Source organism: Balaenoptera acutorostrata, chromosome 11, assembly GCF_949987535.1.
Source record: "Balaenoptera acutorostrata chromosome 11, mBalAcu1.1, whole genome shotgun sequence".
NCBI classification, from domain to species: domain Eukaryota; kingdom Metazoa; phylum Chordata; class Mammalia; order Artiodactyla; family Balaenopteridae; genus Balaenoptera; species Balaenoptera acutorostrata.
This window is the reverse complement of record NC_080074.1, coordinates 16,606,198-16,621,828: the sequence shown is the minus strand read 5'-3', so window position 1 is coordinate 16,621,828 and position 15,631 is coordinate 16,606,198. Positions and strand designations below refer to the sequence as shown.

The 15,631-nt window shown below is 42.4% G+C and overlaps 1 protein-coding gene across 2 annotated transcripts in view; it reads left to right on the top strand.

The window, feature by feature from the left end:
- The window catches only part of TCP11L2 (t-complex 11 like 2), a 41,099-nt gene that overhangs the window by 7,520 nt on the left and 17,948 nt on the right, over positions 1-15,631 (top strand). Inside the window, exons 2-7 of one of the 2 annotated variants that reach the window (XM_057557368.1) lie at positions 232-375; positions 823-1,014; positions 4,367-4,502; positions 8,797-8,917; positions 9,924-10,144; positions 12,024-12,160. In XM_057557368.1, the coding sequence (XP_057413351.1) occupies positions 858-1,014; positions 4,367-4,502; positions 8,797-8,917; positions 9,924-10,144; positions 12,024-12,160 (772 nt within the window). In that variant the 5' untranslated portion in view covers positions 232-375; positions 823-857. The remainder of the gene's footprint in view (positions 1-231; positions 376-822; positions 1,015-4,366; positions 4,503-8,796; positions 8,918-9,923; positions 10,145-12,023; positions 12,161-15,631) is intronic. The other variant, XM_057557369.1, reaches the window with a different exon arrangement.

Genomic DNA, 15,631 nt, shown 5'->3' with positions numbered 1-15,631 from the left:
CAGGGACGGGCTTTATGGCACAGTAGGCCTCCTAGTGTCTGGTCTCCCCCCAGCCTGTGAATCAGGGTCTTTTGTGCCTGTTTGTTCATTGGATGGCAGTGGGTACGGTCTAAAGTACAAACCAAATATCAGGCCTTACTCTTCATAGCGTGACAGTTCATGGGAAAATGGAGGAGAAAAACCTATATACTTGCCAACCAGAAACTTTAATTAGTCTTCCTCTTTCCCTAGGAGGCTCACAGACGACTAAAAAGGCTGATTGCAAAAATATTTTATTTAAAACAAAGAGGAACAATAATAATAGCAAACATTTGAATGCTGTGCTAAGCACTTTAATAAGATTAATCCCATTTCATCTTCAAGCAACCCTATGAGGTGAGTCTTTCAGCCCAGCTTGACTCATGAGGTAGGGAGTTAAGTGACTTCTCCAAGGTCACATGTCAAAAGACAGAAAACAAGCTTCAAACCCAGAGCCCCACACTCTCACTCTTACCCTCCCACGCTTTAGCAACCCCAGGAGGAGAGAGTGTGTGCTCTGCGCATTGGTTTTTGAGGATGCTTTATTGCTGGGGGCTGCTCCACGTTCCCACCAAGTGTGTCCTGTGTGAGCTCACACCTTGGCTGTGGAATCCCTTTCTGGAAGGCAGTCTTGCAGGCCTAGTGATAGCCTGGCCCGGGTGCCATGGGAGGAAGGAGGTCATCTTCTGGGGGCCTTTCCAGTGCTGTGACACATGCGACACGGCTGTCTACATTGAACGAAGCGCCAGCACCACTCGGGGGAGAACCGCAGAACGTTGACACAGGGTCTGTTTGTCTGTGCAGGTGCTGTCTCTTTACCCACACTCCAGTGACACAAAATGCCCTTCAATGGTGAGAAGCAGTGTGTGGGCGAGGACCAGCCAAGCGATTCAGACTCTTCCCGGTTTTCCGAAAGCATGGCTTCGCTCAGTGACTATGAGTGCTCCAGGCAGAGCTTTACAAGCGACTCTTCTAGCAAATCCAGCTCTCCTGCTTGTAAGCCAATGGGGAGTGGAGGTGGTTCTAGACACGCATGTTGGATTTTAAAACTCGGAAATGAATGAGAGCAAAGTACTGACTTTTCCCTTCTAGATGTACTGGAATGGCACTGCCGGGGCCCTGCAGCTGTCTTGTACACGCTCTCAGCAATAAATTGCCACTGAAGTTTACAGTCTGCCCATTTTTATTTTCATCACTGTCTCTGATCTGCTTTGGTTTGGCTATAAATCAGGTCTCCTAACCCCACCTGTCTTCTCTCTCAATTAGCAGAAAGCTACTCCTTCTTGAGATCATTTTTTGAGCCACATTCAAGGGTAAATTCAAATCGGTCCTTTCTTATTTGCGTGGAACGAAACTTGCCCCAACTCAAGGGTCAGGCAGGAAGTGAAATAATCTAAAGGATTTCCTACTGATTTCAAAAACTGTTGTGCAAATCACCCCAGAAGAGTGCCCACGAGGAGAATTACTGCACTAGGAGTATGAGAAGGAATGAAAAGAGTGCCATGGTGAAGGGAGATGTCTTTTTCCTTTTTTGTGTGTGGAAGCTAGAAATGTGTGAAGCCATGTGTTTGTCTTTTTTTTTTTTTTTAGCTTTTTAATTGACATTTTGTATAGGAAATATAACTCCTTAAGCTGCCCAAGCAAATGCAGAGAGAAGCAACTAGCATTTAATATGATCAATGCCCACTTCAGAAAAAGTTTGTTCATTTGTATTTATTTTCTTTTTTTAACATCCTTATTGGAGTATAATTGCATTACAGTGGTGTGTTAGTTTCTGCTATGTAACAAAGTGAATCAGTTATACATATACATATATCCCCATATCTCTTCCCTCTTGTGTCTCCCTCCCTCCCACCCTCCCTATCCCACCCCTCTAGGTGGTCACAAAGCACCGAGCTGATCTCCCTGTGCTATGCGGCTGCTTCCCACTAGCTATCTATTTTACATTTGGTAGTGTATATATGTCCATGCCACTCTCTGACTTTGTCCCAGCTTACCCTTTCCCCTCCCAGTGTCCTCAAGTCCGTTCTCTAGTAGGTCTGCATCTTTATTCCCGTCTTGCCCCTAGGTTCTTCATGACCATTTTTTTTTTTTTAAGATTCCATATATATGTGTTAGCATACGGTATTTGTTTTTCTCTTTCTGACTTACTTCACACTGTATGACAGATCCTAGGTCCATCCACCTCACTACAAATAACTCAATTTCGTTTCTTTTTATGACTGAGTAATATTCCATTGTATATATGTGCCACATCTTCTTTATCCATTCATCTGTCATGTATTTATTCTAAATTAGTACATTCTCATTTTAAAAAATGGAAAGGTAGATAAGTAGAAAGAAAAGAAATTATTGCCTATAATGTCACCCAAAGATGACAGGTGATAATGCTTTGTCATATCCTCATACTGCACATAGACATACGTATGTATATGTATGTGGACTTTTTTCACTTACTATTATAACTAAAACATTTACTCATGATAATGTTTTTTAAAAACGTTTTTATGACTGCTTACTACTTTACCAAGTGAAAATACCATCAATTTATTTAACCTCTGATTTATCATTGGGCATTTAGTTCATTTCCTTTTTTATTTTTTATTTTTTTTGCTGTTACAAATAGTGCTTTATGAACATTGTGGTGCATAAAGCCTTTCTAGGAATTCCTTTGGATATAATTGGATTGCTGGACCAAAGGATACAGACAGTTTTAGGGAGAATCTTAATGGGAAAGAGAATTGGCAAAAGAATTTATTAGCAGCCCCTCAGCTTTCAGTGCTTTTTCTCACTCTTCATACTATACATGGAGTTGATGTCTCCAGCAGGGTACCTAGGTGTCCTGAAGAAGGGTTTTACTAATTGTATATCAGCATTCCTTCCTCCTCCTCTTCTTCCTCTTCCACCTCCACCTTCTCCACTACCTCCTTCTCTTCTTCTTATTTCTAAAATTATTTTAAGGACTTCCCTGGCAGTCCAGTGGTTAAGGCTCCACGCTTCCAATGCAGGGGGTGCAGGTTTGATCCCTGGTCTGGGAATTAAGATCTTATATGCCACGTGGCACAGCCAAAAATTTTTTTTAAAATAAATTATTTTAGGTAGCGAAGTATTGCCAGTCAGGATTGTTGTTTGAGGTAATGATTTTTAATTAACAGAAGTCAAGAGTTCCAACAACGATTTCAAAAAGACATGACGTGTTAGAATAATTTTTTGAATAATCTTTACAGATAACTAAAATAATTCTTTACCCACTATTTCCTACTGATAAGTAGACTATCAGCTTATCAGATTTATTTTATTTTAATTATCTACATTTATTGAATTCTTACCATGTTCTTTACTTAAATTATCTTGTTTAGTCACCTCAGGACAGTCCTATGAGGAGGTAAGTTATGCTTCAGCAAAGTCAAATGATAACTACCAATTAGCAAAACTTAGAATTGTGCTATACGGCGAATACTTTTCGAAATTATAGTTTTAAAAAATCAGTTCATATTGAGTCTGCTTAAATTAATGGGAGCTATGAATTACAGAATAAAAAGTAGCCATCAATTTCTTGTAGAGTACATGTAATAAATGCAGGTATCAATATTCTCTAAAAAATGAGGTGATTTAATTTTTAAAAATAACTTATAATAGCCTATATTAGTAAAATTTTCTCAGAAACATTTGACAATTTATTTTCTTTCTTTTTTTTTTTGAAGTTGTAAAGAATAGTTTTATTGCTTTGCCAAGCAAAGGGGGCCACAGAGGGCTAACGCTCTCAAAACTGAGTGTCCTGACCTGGAGGGGGTAGTGAGGAGTTTTACAGTAATGGTTCAAAGAGGAGGATGTGATCGGCTCATGGGCTTTCTTCTGATTGGCTGGTGGTGAGGTACGTGGGAGTCGGCATCATCAACCTTCTGGTTCCAGCCGGTCCTGGGTCTGAGTGTTGTGGCAGCATATAGTTAACTTCTCCCACCTGGCGGGGGTTTCAGTATCTGGTTTCAGGACTTAATGAAGCTCAGGTTCTTGATGTCTCCTTGCAGAAAGAATTCAGTGAGAGACAGGGTGATAGGTAAGAAGTGGATTTATTTAGAGGGAAACACGCTCCACAGACAGAGCGTGGGCCATCTCAGAAGGCGAGAGCGGCCGACAGTTTATTTTCAATACGGTAACTGAAGCTATCACAGGAGTTCTTAAATTTTTGGAGTCTTAAGTATTAAGCGGGGGAATCGATCTATTTTGATATATATTCTTCTTACTGAAAATATATGTTGGAGTAACTTAAACCCTGTGTGCGTCAGGAGGCTTCATTGGATGACAACTCCTCTTCCAGGGCATTAACTGGTTTTTGTCTTCCTTTCAGCAACAAGCCCTCCCAGGGTTGTAACATTTGATGAAGTGATGGCTGCAACAAGGAACTTATCAAACATGACTCTTGCTCACGAGATTGCTGTAAATGAGAACTTTCAATTGAAACAAGATGCCCTCCCTGAGAACAGGTAACCTGGAGGCATGTGTTGTGCATAACCTGTGCTGCAGACTGTGTGTGTATGTGTGTGTGTGTGTGTGTACTGCGAACACAAATTTTCACACTGATTCCTGGACAGTCTCGTATAATATCCACTAGGAGTTAACAGTATTTAGTTCTCTAACAAGGTCTTACAGTTGTTTTTAAAACCACTCCTCTAGGGTATATGTTACTCATAATCTTTAGAATTCAGCTTATATGTCTCTTCCTGAAGGAAGCTTTTCCTGACATTCCTGAGCCCACTAGACTACATTAAATCCCGTTCTAAAGACTCCTATAGCCCCCTCTACCTCCCTCTTGTTAAGATGTCTTATAATTTTAGGTTCAAAGTCTGTCTTTCCCACTTGACCAAAAGCCCCATTAATGGAGAAACTATGTCTATATTGTTTGCTCTGTCCTTATTGCCTAGCAGAGTGCCTGACATGTAGTACCTGCTCAAGAAATGTTTGCAGCCTGACTTATTAAAAACTAACATTCAGGTTGTGAAAGATAAATAAATGCAGCTGAGCTGCCAAAGTGGTAAGAGGTGATCCAGAAGCCTCTGGAGGGAGGAATCACAGCTGCATAGGCACCCCTGGTTAACCTCATGCCCAAGGGATCTCTAGTTAGAGCCATGCCCTTATATCCTACCTCAGTCTTTCTGGTTTCAGTGGCTCACAGGTCCCCTGGGACAAAGAGGAGAAAAGGCTTGCAGCCATTACTGCAGGCAAATCATCTTTAGAGGCAAAATTGGCTCATGGATAACGGCACTGAATCTTAAAACTCACAGTGCCATTCATAAATTGGGAGGCATTCTCTCTGTCAATTAAGACAACATATAATATTTGATTCCCTTCAGAACATTTTTTGTTTTAAAGCAGGAAAATAGTAAACACAATAATTTTCCTTCTTTAAAATATGGATCATAGTCCTCCTCCTGGGGATGTTGTTTAAAATAATCACTAATACTTTTTAAGAGTACTGGCTAAAGTAGGTTTATCTGTTTGGATTTCTATGGTGACTGCATTTCACCATGATCCTTCATATCAGCTGTGCTGCTTACACCCCCAGGCCAGGCCACCATCGTCTCTGACCCGGACTCTTTGTGTCCTAACTAGTTGCCCAGTCTCCATCCTTAGCTCCCGCACCGTCCATCCTCCACATCCACAGGTAGCCACAGTGATCTTTCTAGTGGGTAAATCAGATTAGATCATGTCTTTGCTTAAAACCCTTCAATGGTTCTGTTACACTTAGAATAAAAATTCAAGCTCTTTAGGATGACGAGCAAGGCCCCCCTTCACTGACCATGTCTCTTACTCCTTTTCCTCCTGCTTGCTGTGCTTCAGCCACGCTGAAGCTTCCTTGCTGATCCTGGAATACACCAGCTTGATCCTGTCCCAGGGACTTGGACCTTCTTCTGTCTTTTTTTTTTTTTTTTTTTTTAATTTATTTATTTTATTTATTTTTGGCTGTGTTGGGTCTTCGTTTCTGTGCGAGGGCTTTCTCCAGTTGTGGCAAGTGGGGGCCACTCTTCATCACGGCGCGCGGGCCTCTCACTATCGCGGCCTCTCTTGTTGCGGAGCACAGGCTCCAGATGCGCAGGCTCAGTAATTGTGGCTCACGGGCCCAGTTGCTCCGCGGCATGTGGGATCTTCCCAGACCAGGGCTCGAACCCGTGTCCCCCGCATTAGCAGGCAGACTCTCAACCACTGCGCCACCAGGGAAGCCCCTTCTGTCTTTTTAAATGTTTTTCCCATAGATCTTCACCAGCTGCTTTCTTTTCCCCAGTTGGGTCTCAGCTCTAAGGTCGCTTACTGTCTTACAGAAGCTTTCTTCAACCACCCCGCCAAATCGGCACCTCTTCATCACTGTGGACCACATTGTCTTCCTCTGCCTTCCTTGTGGCTCTGAAACTGTCTTACTCACTTTCAGTGTGTTTTTTGTCTTTCTGTCTCTGCTAACATGTAAGCTTTTTGAGAGCAGAGGCTTTCTTTTCACTACACCCAAGCGCCTGAAACAGGGCCTACCACATATTGAATTTTGAATAAACATTTACTGACTAATTAAAATGAATTTTTGAAGTTAAAATAAGTATGTTTTATGAAGTACAGAAAAGGCAAATTGGGAGTGTTTGTGCTTTAAATTCAAAAGTTGCGAATACAGGCTGAATGAAGGCCCTTTAGGATCAGACAGACCCCAGGGTTTGAATCCTGGCTCTGCTGTGACCATATCTGAGCCTCGCATTCTCCACAGCACTGACTCTAAATGCATGCTCCTGGGCATATAAGTGCCTTGCATGTAAGTACTTTGATACTATGGAAGATATGAATTCCCCTTCTCTTCATTTTCTGCCACGGCTAGAAAATGTGAGCAAGGGAAACAACATGTAGAGTTGGGACACATTACCTTTGTTTAAAAGTGAAATAGCATATCATTAGCTGCTGATTTTTCAGATGACCCTCCACAATGACCAAGTTGTTACTTTTTTTTCTTTTTTTTATCAAAGCATAAGCATTTATTATTTGTGACAAATAAGGAGACAGGGTGATAGCTCTCAAAGCACTGTCTCTTGTTACTCTTCAGAATATGGCCGACTCTCATATTTTACCAAGTGGGGGGAAACACTTGATAAAATAAGCCAGATTTCTGATACCAGGTAGGAATGCTTATAAATGATTTGACTGATTTCATCTCCACCTCTTCCTCCCTACCTCTTCCACTCCCCCAAATTAAAAAGCTTGTAGCCTTTGGGAAAACTTAAACTCCAACATCCCTCAAGGAGCTATAAAGTTGTTTTAGCTCATTCCTGGTTGGTCCATTCAAGCCAAGTACATGAGGCTTGTAAAGGTCAGAACAAAAGTCTGTCCCAGCAATGTTTGTCTTTCTAATTGTTCTGTAATTGCTCAAGAGAGTCTCAAACATTGGAAATGGCATTTCTGTTGAATAAATCTATTCAGGCAACTAGAATAAGTTTTCACATTTAAAGTGGCTGAGTAGAGTATAGTATTTGCAGTTACAGAAACAGTTTTAACTCACACTCCTCAGAAAGCTAATTTTCACTTCTCATAGCATTATTGTATATTTAGCTATTTGTACTTTAAAAGAAAAATTAGGAGATATGCTTAACTATCAAATTATGAATTCATTCACCATGCATTCAGTGAACCCTCAGTAAATGACAAGTGCTATGCTAGGTACAGTGGCGGGTACCTAGAAGAAGTGGCCTCTACCTGAGAGAGGTGTATAGCCCTGTGTGGGATAGAGACTTGCAAGTAATTACAGTTCAGGGAAATATGCGCTTTTCTAAAAACTGTTGCAAAATGGTGTAGGAGTTCAGTAGGGATGTGGGTTTTATTTATTTATTTATTTTAAAATTTATTTATTTATTTTTATGGCTGCATCGCGTCTTAGTTGTGGCACGCAGGATCTTCGTTGAGGCGTGCAGGATCTTTTATTGCGGTGCACGGGCTTCTCTTTAGTTGTGGCGGGTGAGCTCTGTAGTTTGTGGCTCGCGGACTCTAGTTGAGGCGCACAAGCTCAGTAGCTGTGGCGTGCGGGCTGAGCTGCCCCGTGGCCTGTGGGATCTTAGTTCCCCGACCAGGGATTGAACCTGCGTCCCCTGCATTGGAAGGCGGATTCTTTACCACTGGATCACCAGAGAAGTCCCTGTGTATTTTAACATACACCTATTTTAGGGCATCGACATACAGGGTAAAGCAAGGTGGCCACCTACTCTATTGTTAGCCTGTCCTAGGAAGGCTCCTGTTTCAGCAGTTTTGGTCTGGCCAACTTTAAATGGGACATCTAAGCTGAAGCTGGCAGGCAATCAAATGCATGTCTCCTTGGGCCAATCTGTTCTGTTCCATGCCATGAAACTTCAGCTGTTAAGGAAAGAGCAATTTTGCCATCTCATCCCCAAAATCTAGACCAAGTCTAAACGTCTGTGTAGAAGAGTAGCTAGGTAAATTATGGTATCTCCTTAGGATAAAATTTTATGAACATATCAAAAGCTATAAGGTGGAAGCATTTAAAAAATCTAGGGGAGACACTTAAGACAGAATATTAAATGAAATAATATTGTACAGACTCAGTATTAAAACAATTATATTAAAACAATGCATTCATTGAACATAGGTCAAATATGTCAAAAGATTAATAATAGGATTATGAGCAATTTTTATTCTCTGTTTTTCTGCATTTTCTAAGATGTATACAATGAGCATCTTTCTTTTATAATCAGGAAAAATAGTGCTTATTTTAAAAAATGATCCATTTCATTCCTGTAGCTTGGCCGGTAGAGTGAGGCACATTGTCCACCAGGCCTTCTGGGACGTCTTGGAATCAGAACTGAACGCTGAGCCCCCTGAGTATGAACACGCCATCAAACTGTTTGAAGAAATCAGAGAGGCAAGTTGATGTTGTCTGTATTAATTAGTAATTTTCCCCCCAAAGCCTGTTTTCATGTCCTGCAAAGAGTATTGGAGACTCTTTTTGAAACACTGAGCCAGTTCAATCACCGAAAGGGTTTTTTCCTGCACCCCCTGGAATGGGGTGCAGGCTGGGAAAACAGGGCAGTGACAGGAACTCAAGCCAATGCTTAGCATGTAGGGCAGTGGCTGTGGTGCTTCAGAGCACAGAGCCTGAGTTAGATAGACCTGCTTTAGCGACAGGCTCTCTCTTCTTAAGTCTGTCTCCGGAGTAGTTGTGAGAATTAAATCAGATGACAGTCATAGTTAACTTTTACAAGACACTTGCTCTGTGCCAAGCACTAGATTATTCATCTATCTTTACCATAATGCTGTGAGGTAGTTATGCCTGTTATTATCTTATATAAAGAAACCAAGTTCCCTGACTCACCCAAGGTCACGCAGCTTTGAGAGGTGGAAGCGATTTGAACTGAGGCACTCCGGCTCAGAGCTTGTTCTCCTAACCACGTGCTGTGTGTATAAGTACAGTGTCTGCTGTGTAGTGAATACACAATATAGTTTGCTCATATAATATGTAATATTTCACATGTAAATATACTAATAGAACCCATGGGGATGTTTCTATTTGCCCTTCTTTAAAGGGTTCTTTTGGAGCCATGATCTGCAACTTGTCTTTGCGTGGTTTCTCTGTAAACTTTTTGAAGTTCTTTCAATAGTATTGCTTCCTTGCCAGTTGTTTTCATTCCGATAGTGTTAGTAACTTCCCATGGGAGGGGAGGGGAGGCTTTCATTCAGAAGACAGAGCTTTCTTTTTAGAGTCAGGACCCTGGAGCGCTCCTCTGATCCACCGCTCAATGCAAACTTCTGTGGCATCTGGGGCATTAAAATATGGACAGGGAGCTTGGTCATCTAGACATTGAAATTAGAAATGACAACCTTTATTCATGTAAGGATGCTGTTAATTTTTCTTTCCTTTCCCTGTACAGGTTCTCCTCTCTTTTCTGACTCCTGGTGGCAACCGGCTTCGCAACCAGATCTGTGAAGTCTTGGACACAGACCTCATTAGGCAGCAGGCTGAGCACAGTGCTGTCGACATCCAAGGCCTGGCCAACTACGTCATCAGTACGATGGGAAAGCTGTGCGCTCCTGTGCGAGATGATGATATCAGAGAGTTAAAGGCTACCTGCAACATCGTGGACGTGCTGAGGTTAGCGGTTCTGCTGCTTGCATTTTCTTAGAGTACCTTTGAGTTCATTCAGAAGGGAAGTGTGGGAATTGAGGAACACAGAATAAGGGTTCCTCCTCTCCCAAAGGAACCCTTGACCCTAGGAAGAAACCACCTAAGTGAGGGACAAGTCAGTCATTTATTGTGTGCATGGAGTTTTCACATTGCGTGACCCAACAAGGTTGTTAGTTGGCAGTGCTGGGCCCTAGAGGTGCAGTGATGAAAAAGGCAGATGCAGTCTCTGATCCCAGGGAGTTTACAGTCTAATGGGGAGACAGCTCTTGAACAAGGAATTACAGTTGTGATAAGTGCTATGAAAAGGGAAGTAGAGGGGATTAATGGAGCCTCCAACAGGGGGACCTAATCTAGTTAAGGATCCAGGAAGGCTTCTTCATTAGTTAGGGTATTGCTAGCTGCTATGACATGTAAACCCTGAGTTCTCAGTGATTTCACCAATAAACGTTTGTTTCTCACTCATGTCAGAGTCCGAGTCAGGGATTCTTGGTCAGGCAGCCTTCCGTGTGTCATTCAGGGACCCAGACTCCTTCTCTCCTTGGCTCCACCCTCGCCCAGCTCCTTGGAGTCCTTTACATTCAGCTGGTGAATGGGAAAGAGATCATGAGGAAGGCATATCCAGTGTTTAACCACCTAGGCCCAGAAGCAATGCATTACATTGACTATACCTAGTCCCATGGTACCACCTACACTGAAGGTGGCCTGGGAAATGTGGCTGCTGTCTGGAAACACATTTCCCAGCCGCACATCCACACTGCAGGAAGGCAACACGGACCTTTGGTGGTCGGCCAGCTATCTCTGCCACAGCTTCCCTCAGCAAGTGATGTGTACAGTAAGATCGTAAGACTCTAATCTGGCTGTGTAGACAGTAATTTCTTTGTGATCCCAGAGGAAAGAGGAGTCTGCAGTACTTTTTGCCATTGAGGGGAATTCTTCTCCTTTTTTTGTGAATACAGCCACATTGAGAATTAAGTTTCATGTAATAGTATAGGAAAGGGAAGGGAAAAGGAAGCTGGTTTGCATATAATGGGTTACTTACTTTGTGACTCTGGGAAAGTTGACAACCTCTCAAAGTCACACTTTCCCCATCTGTAAAATAGGCTGAAAGTATCCTTAGAGTTGCACTCAGCTCTGGCAGATTGAGATTCTCCAGTTGTAGAATCCTTGCTTTGAAGGATTTTCTGTGGTGTTCATCTTCCTCATGTATTGAGTACCTACTGGCTGTCACTCTCCTCTTCATTTTGCATTCATTATCTCATTGACTCTTCACAACATTCCTCCAAGGTTGATCTTGTCCCTTCCTTTCACAGATGAAGAAACTAAGGCTCAGAGAGATTGAGTAACTTGTTCCTGGCCACAGAGCTGGTCAGTTGTAAAGCTGCAATTGAATACAGGGCTGCCCAACTCTAAAATGCAGTGTTTTTCCCCTGTGCTTTACTGCCCTGTCCTTTCTTTCCTTTTCTTTTTCTTCTTTCCTTAGGAACAGAAACAATGTACACTATGTTCAGACTCCATAAAATTTCAAATGAAAATTCCTTCTTGAATCTTTTTTGTCTCATTGTTAAGACTCATTGTTTATGCTTCTTAGTGTCTATCAGTTTATGGCTGAATGTAATGGATCAGCTGGAGGTATATTTGCTAAAGCAAATACTCTTGAGATCTCTGGAAGAATACATTTGGAATGCATGTATAATGCCTTTTGTGAAAAGTGACATTGTCAAAGTGATTGGGATTTCAAAACCATTTTGGGGATGTTTATATTTTCCAGCCGGTACAATTAGTAATAGTTAATGAATTTCAGATTGATTTCTTAATCACCTAACTATTTTAACTCTAAAATTTTTAGACAAATATTTCATGTCCTGGACCTCATGAAAATGGACATGGTCAATTTTACAATTAGGAGTCTGAGACCACATCTTCAACGCCAGTTGGTAGATTATGAGAGAACCAAGTTCCAAGAAATTTTAGAAGAAACTCCAAGTAAGTACAATATAAGTGTGTATATATATTGAAATTGAGTAAAAGTATGATATTTTTATTTTTGACATCTTAAATAGTATCACTAAAGACTTTTGGCATTTCTGTTCAACATTTTTTTAACTTCTAAAATTGACATCATAAACTTATAGCTATTGACTCTGACCCAGGAACTGTGCTAAGCACTATTCACTTTTTTTTTTTTTTAATTTATTTATTTTTGGCTGCATTGGGTCTTCGTTGTGGTGCGCGGGCTTCTCACTGCGGTGGCTTCTCTTGTTGCGGAGCACGGGCTCTAGGTGAGTGGGCTTCAGTAGTTGTGGCATGCAGGCTCAGTAGTTGTGGTGCACGGGCTTAGTTGCTCTGCGGCATGTGGGATCTTCCCAGACCAGGGCTCGAACCCATGCCCCCTGCACTGGCAGGCAGATTCTTAATCACTGCGCCACCAGGGAAGCCCTTCATACATTTAAAAAACAAACAAACAAACATTTATTAAGCACCTCCTGTGTCCCAGACACACCTTGGGTGCTATGGATAGAACAAAACAGAATAAAGCTGCTGCCCCCAAGGAGCTGACCTTCTAGTAGGCATGACAAACAAAAAACATGTATTGTCGGATGTGTTATTAAGTGCTATGAAGAAAAATAGGATAAAGGGACAGATAGTAACGGGACAGGAGTGAGGGTAGGGGGTGTTTTTTCAGATGCGGTGGACTGGGAAGGCCTCTCTAAGAAGTAACTATTTGAGCGGAGTTTACAAAGGAATGAGGAAGGGTCATAGGAAGATGTGAGAGAAGAACATTCCAGCTAGAGAGAACTGCACCTACAAAGGCCTGCAGCAGAAACTTGCTTGTGAAATTGGACAAACACAAGGCAGACTGTGTGGCTGGAGTGGAGTAGGCAGGAGAGAGTGGTAGCAGATGAGGCCAAGAGGTAGGCAAAGGCAGGTCACAAAGAGCCTTGTTAGGAAATGAGAGTAATTTAGATTTCATTCCAAGTGTGATGGGAAGTCACTGGAGAGTTTGAGCAGGGGAGCAACATCTGATTTTGATTTTTTAAGTATATGCTGGCTCCTGGGCAGAGAACAGATTGTACAGGAGCAAGAAGGGAAACAGGGGTACCTATTAGGTGGTATCGCAGATGGTGGACTGGTCCAGGTTGTAGTGGTGGAAGTAGTGAGAAGAGGTCAGGTTCTGGTTGTATTTTGAAAATGGAGTAAGAAGTTTTGCTGAAAGTTGGATGAGAGAAAAAAGAGAGTTGAGGGTCACTCTAAGCAACTGGGTGAAGAGAGATGCCTGTTAGAGAGATGGGAGAGACCAGGGAAAGAAGGGTGGGAGATGGTATGGAGTCAGCATTCAGTTTTAGATGTGTGAACTTTGAGATCTTGTTTGACATCAACATGAAGATGCCAGGAGGCATTTAGATATAAGAGACTAGAGATACGAGGAATGGTGGGCACTGGGGATATACATCTGGGAGTCATCAATATCTTTATGGTGGATAAAGCCATGGAACTGGATAGTAGCTAACATGTATAGAATGCTTACCACATTCTAAACACTTCACCTGTTTTAACTGATTTAATCTTTACGAAAACTTGAGGAAATTACTCCCCATTTTATGGATGTGGAAACTGAGGCATAGAGAGGTTAAATCACTTCCCTCCACAACACAACCTGTGAGTTACAGAGCTGGGACTCACCCCAAGCAGTTTGACTCCACGCTCTTATCCACTCCATGCTCTTATCCACTCCATGCTCTTATCCACAGTATTATACTGGATGAGGTTACCTAGGGAGTGAGTGTAGATACTGAATGGGCCTGACCTGGGACTCTAGAGCATCTAGAGCTTGAGAAGAGGAGAAGGATCCATCAACAGAGACTGTGAAAGGGTAGCCAGAGAGGTGAAGACAGCCAGGAGAGGGTGGTGTCCTGTAAGACAAGCGAAGAAAGTGTTTCAAGAAGGAGAACACGATCAGCTGCGACAAGTGCTGCTAAATGGTCAAGAAAGATGAAGGCCAAGGCTTGACCATTGGATGTGACTGTGTGAGGATCCTTGGTAACCGTGATAGGAGCAGTTTCAGTGGACTAGTGGGCATTAAAACTGGACTGGAAGAGACGTCAAGAAAGAATGGGAGTAGAGGACGTGTTACCTCATTGAATCCTCACAGTTACTCAGTGAGAGAGGTACTGTTATTCCCTTTGTTTCACAGGTGAAGAAGCTGAGATGCCAGATGTTGGACAGCTGGCAAGAGGCTGGTTAACTGCTTCCCTCATTGGCAAACCCCTGACAGCAGCCTCTGGGCTTCGGTTAACCACAGTGTAAGGCTGGGTTAGGTGATACACCCACCCCACCCTACCCCTCGTGGACTGAGCTTTTCTGTCAAGATAGTCAATATGATAGCCTCATGTAAACAAAGCCAAACAGATGCCACTTGAAAAGGGGCTCCAGCAGGCTGGAGCCTGTCCAGGGAAGAGGGCATGGGCCATGGAGGGTGACAGAAGGAACAATCAGTGAAGCTGGGCCCATTCTGCTTGATAACAGGGAGACTCAGGTGGGCCATGAGCACTGCCTTCCCTGTCAATAGTGATTCAGGGCTTTGGTTAAGCTCTGTAGGGCAGACTAGGACCCATGGGAGGGAAGCAGCAGACAGCCAATTTTGGCCTTCCTAGCAGCTGGAGCTGCTGTTTTAACTTTGGAATGGGCCTCTCTATTACTGATAGTAGCCCATGCTAGCTAACATTTTGTTTGAGCACTTATTGTGTGCCAAGTCCTTACTATGTGCCAAACACCGTACATTTATTAGCTCATTCAAGCTGCACAAGTCACCCCATGAGGCTGGTACTGTTATCACCTACTGTTTATAAAAGAAGAAACTGAGGTTAAGGTATTTACCCTAGGTGACTGCTAGTAAGTGGTAAAGCCTGCATAACCCAGCTATGTCTCTGCCCCAAAGCGTGTGCATTCAACCACTATGCAAAACTGACTCTCTCCAGACAATATATCGACTATCTTGGGGGGATTTGCAGAGGGAGCTGTAGCATCAAGTGACAGATATGACTAGATGACTTCTAAGGATCCTTCTACAACAAAAATTCTATGACTTCAGAGCTGTATTGTTTTGGCTTCAAAGGCAGAGAGGGATTATGGGACATAGAACCCTACATAGAACCTGGATCTGAAACCTAAACTATGATAACCACATTCTTAGCAGCATTTTCCTGAGATTGATTAGTTGGTTTCATTTGTGTCCCTGTATATGTGTATATACACATGTGTGCAAATGTCTCCATGTCTTGAGTCAAGATAGCCTGTAATCTTGAACAAATTCCTTACTGTAGGGTTGAACTACAGCTTCGTTCATCTCAAATGATTTGCTTCTCTCCTTAAAACCCAGGCTTAGTGACTTATATTTCATTTGCATCTTTCACATTGACTCGGATATTTCCAGAGATTTAAGAATAGAATAAATCC